At 58.7% G+C, this 1,483-nt stretch overlaps 1 protein-coding gene across 1 annotated transcript in view; it reads left to right on the top strand.

Annotated features, from left to right (window-relative positions):
• Nucleotides 1-1,483, top strand: part of NPHP4 (nephronophthisis 4) — a gene marked incomplete at its 5' end in the record, with an annotated part of 4,690 nt that overhangs the window by 642 nt on the left and 2,565 nt on the right. The window contains 4 exon segments of the mRNA XM_010193854.1: nucleotides 103-259; nucleotides 506-591; nucleotides 1,128-1,213; nucleotides 1,432-1,480. Coding sequence (XP_010192156.1) covers nucleotides 103-259; nucleotides 506-591; nucleotides 1,128-1,213; nucleotides 1,432-1,480 — 378 coding nt within the window.

Here is a 1,483-nt window from a genome sequence, read left to right as displayed (position 1 = left end):
CGGGCGGACAAAGCACATCCAGGTGAGGGAAGGGGGACGCACCGCACCAAAGGGTCTGTATGGGAGGAGGAGCATCGCTCCAAACGCCATCCCCCTGCCCAGGTCTGCTTCCGCTTGAGCGAGGGGAAGCCCATCGCGCTGCTGCGGGTGCAAGTGGAGCCGCAGCCACATGTGGTGGACCAGACCTTCCGCTTCTACCACCCCGAGCTCACCTTCCTGAAGAAAACCATCCGCCTGCCGCCCTGGCACACCCTCCCCGGTGAGGTCTTGGGTTCTCCCTTGTTAGTTGGTATAGGCTTATAGGTGCCCTCCTGGCGTTCAGAGAGCACATCTCTGCTTTCCAGGCTGTGGGTTCCTCACTTTGCTCTTAATTTTACACTGCATTCCCCACACCAGCACACCTATGTGGTTTGCTGGTAGCTTGGCGTGAGGGATTTTGGTTGGTGGGTGTGGGGTGGGGAGCACAGAGAGAGCAAACGCTGAGCGTGGTGTCTCTGCCCCATAGGTGCACCGGTGGGGATGCCGGGCGGGGAACCGGAGATGTTTGTCCGCTGCAGCGACCCCGACATCATTTGTGAAACCAAAAATCTGGTACTGGTCACACCTCGGCGTCCATCTGTCCTTCATGTGCTGCTGCGAGGGGTTGGGGTTGGGTTTTTTTGGGGGATTGCTTGTTTTGGAAATGTAGCTGCGTGTTGGGGGGTGAGCAGAGCTTCCCCTGCTCCGGGGGTGCAGGGCAGAGCATCCCTGGGCGGCGGGGACATAGATAGGGAAGGTAAACGGGAGCACGGATGCGCAGATGGCGATGGGGAGTGGTGGCCGATTGCCACGGCAGAGACGCGTTACTGCGGTAATTGGATTACGGCTTGTTAGGAAACTTGGGGAAAAATTGCCAGAATTTGATTACAGATGCAGACCTGGAATGCGATAGTCGTTCGTGTCCTCTTTTGTAATTAAAAATCCTGGAAGAGCTGAGCCAAGCCCTATAATAACTTAATAACATAGTTTAACGAGATGCTGAAAGCATCTGCTTGCGTAAGTGGGCTGGTGGAGGGGTTCTCCCTTAACGGGGCAGGACCCGGGGTCCTCGGTAGCGGTTTGGTGACGCTGCCCCCCTTTGCTCGCAGGGGCCCGGGGAGCCGCAGGACATCTTCTTAAAGGTGGCCGGGGGACCAAGCCCGCAGATCAAGAAGTTCTTTGTCGCTATCTATACGTGAGTAGCGGGACCCCAAAAACCATGGGGTGATGGGACAGGGGGGGAGCTCGCAGCTTCCGCAACCCAAATTTTTCGCCACTTGGGGTTTCACATCGTTCCCTTTTCCTCTAAATAACCCCGGCCTGGTGCCCGTGGTGCACCCAGGAGGGGTGTGAGCGCGGTGGCCGCTCCAACGCCCCCGATGAGCGCAGTCTGTCCGTCTGTCCGTGCCGCAGGGATGTGTGGCTGGCGGCGGCCCGCCAGATCCGGCAGTTGGACCCGACCGCG

The sequence above is a fragment of the Mesitornis unicolor genome, unplaced genomic scaffold, assembly GCF_000695765.1.
Source record: "Mesitornis unicolor isolate BGI_N332 unplaced genomic scaffold, ASM69576v1 scaffold11871, whole genome shotgun sequence".
In the NCBI taxonomy this organism is placed as follows: Eukaryota; Metazoa; Chordata; class Aves; order Mesitornithiformes; family Mesitornithidae; genus Mesitornis; species Mesitornis unicolor.
The sequence above is the reverse complement of the archived record's forward strand: the minus strand, read 5'-3'. Positions and strand labels throughout refer to the sequence as shown.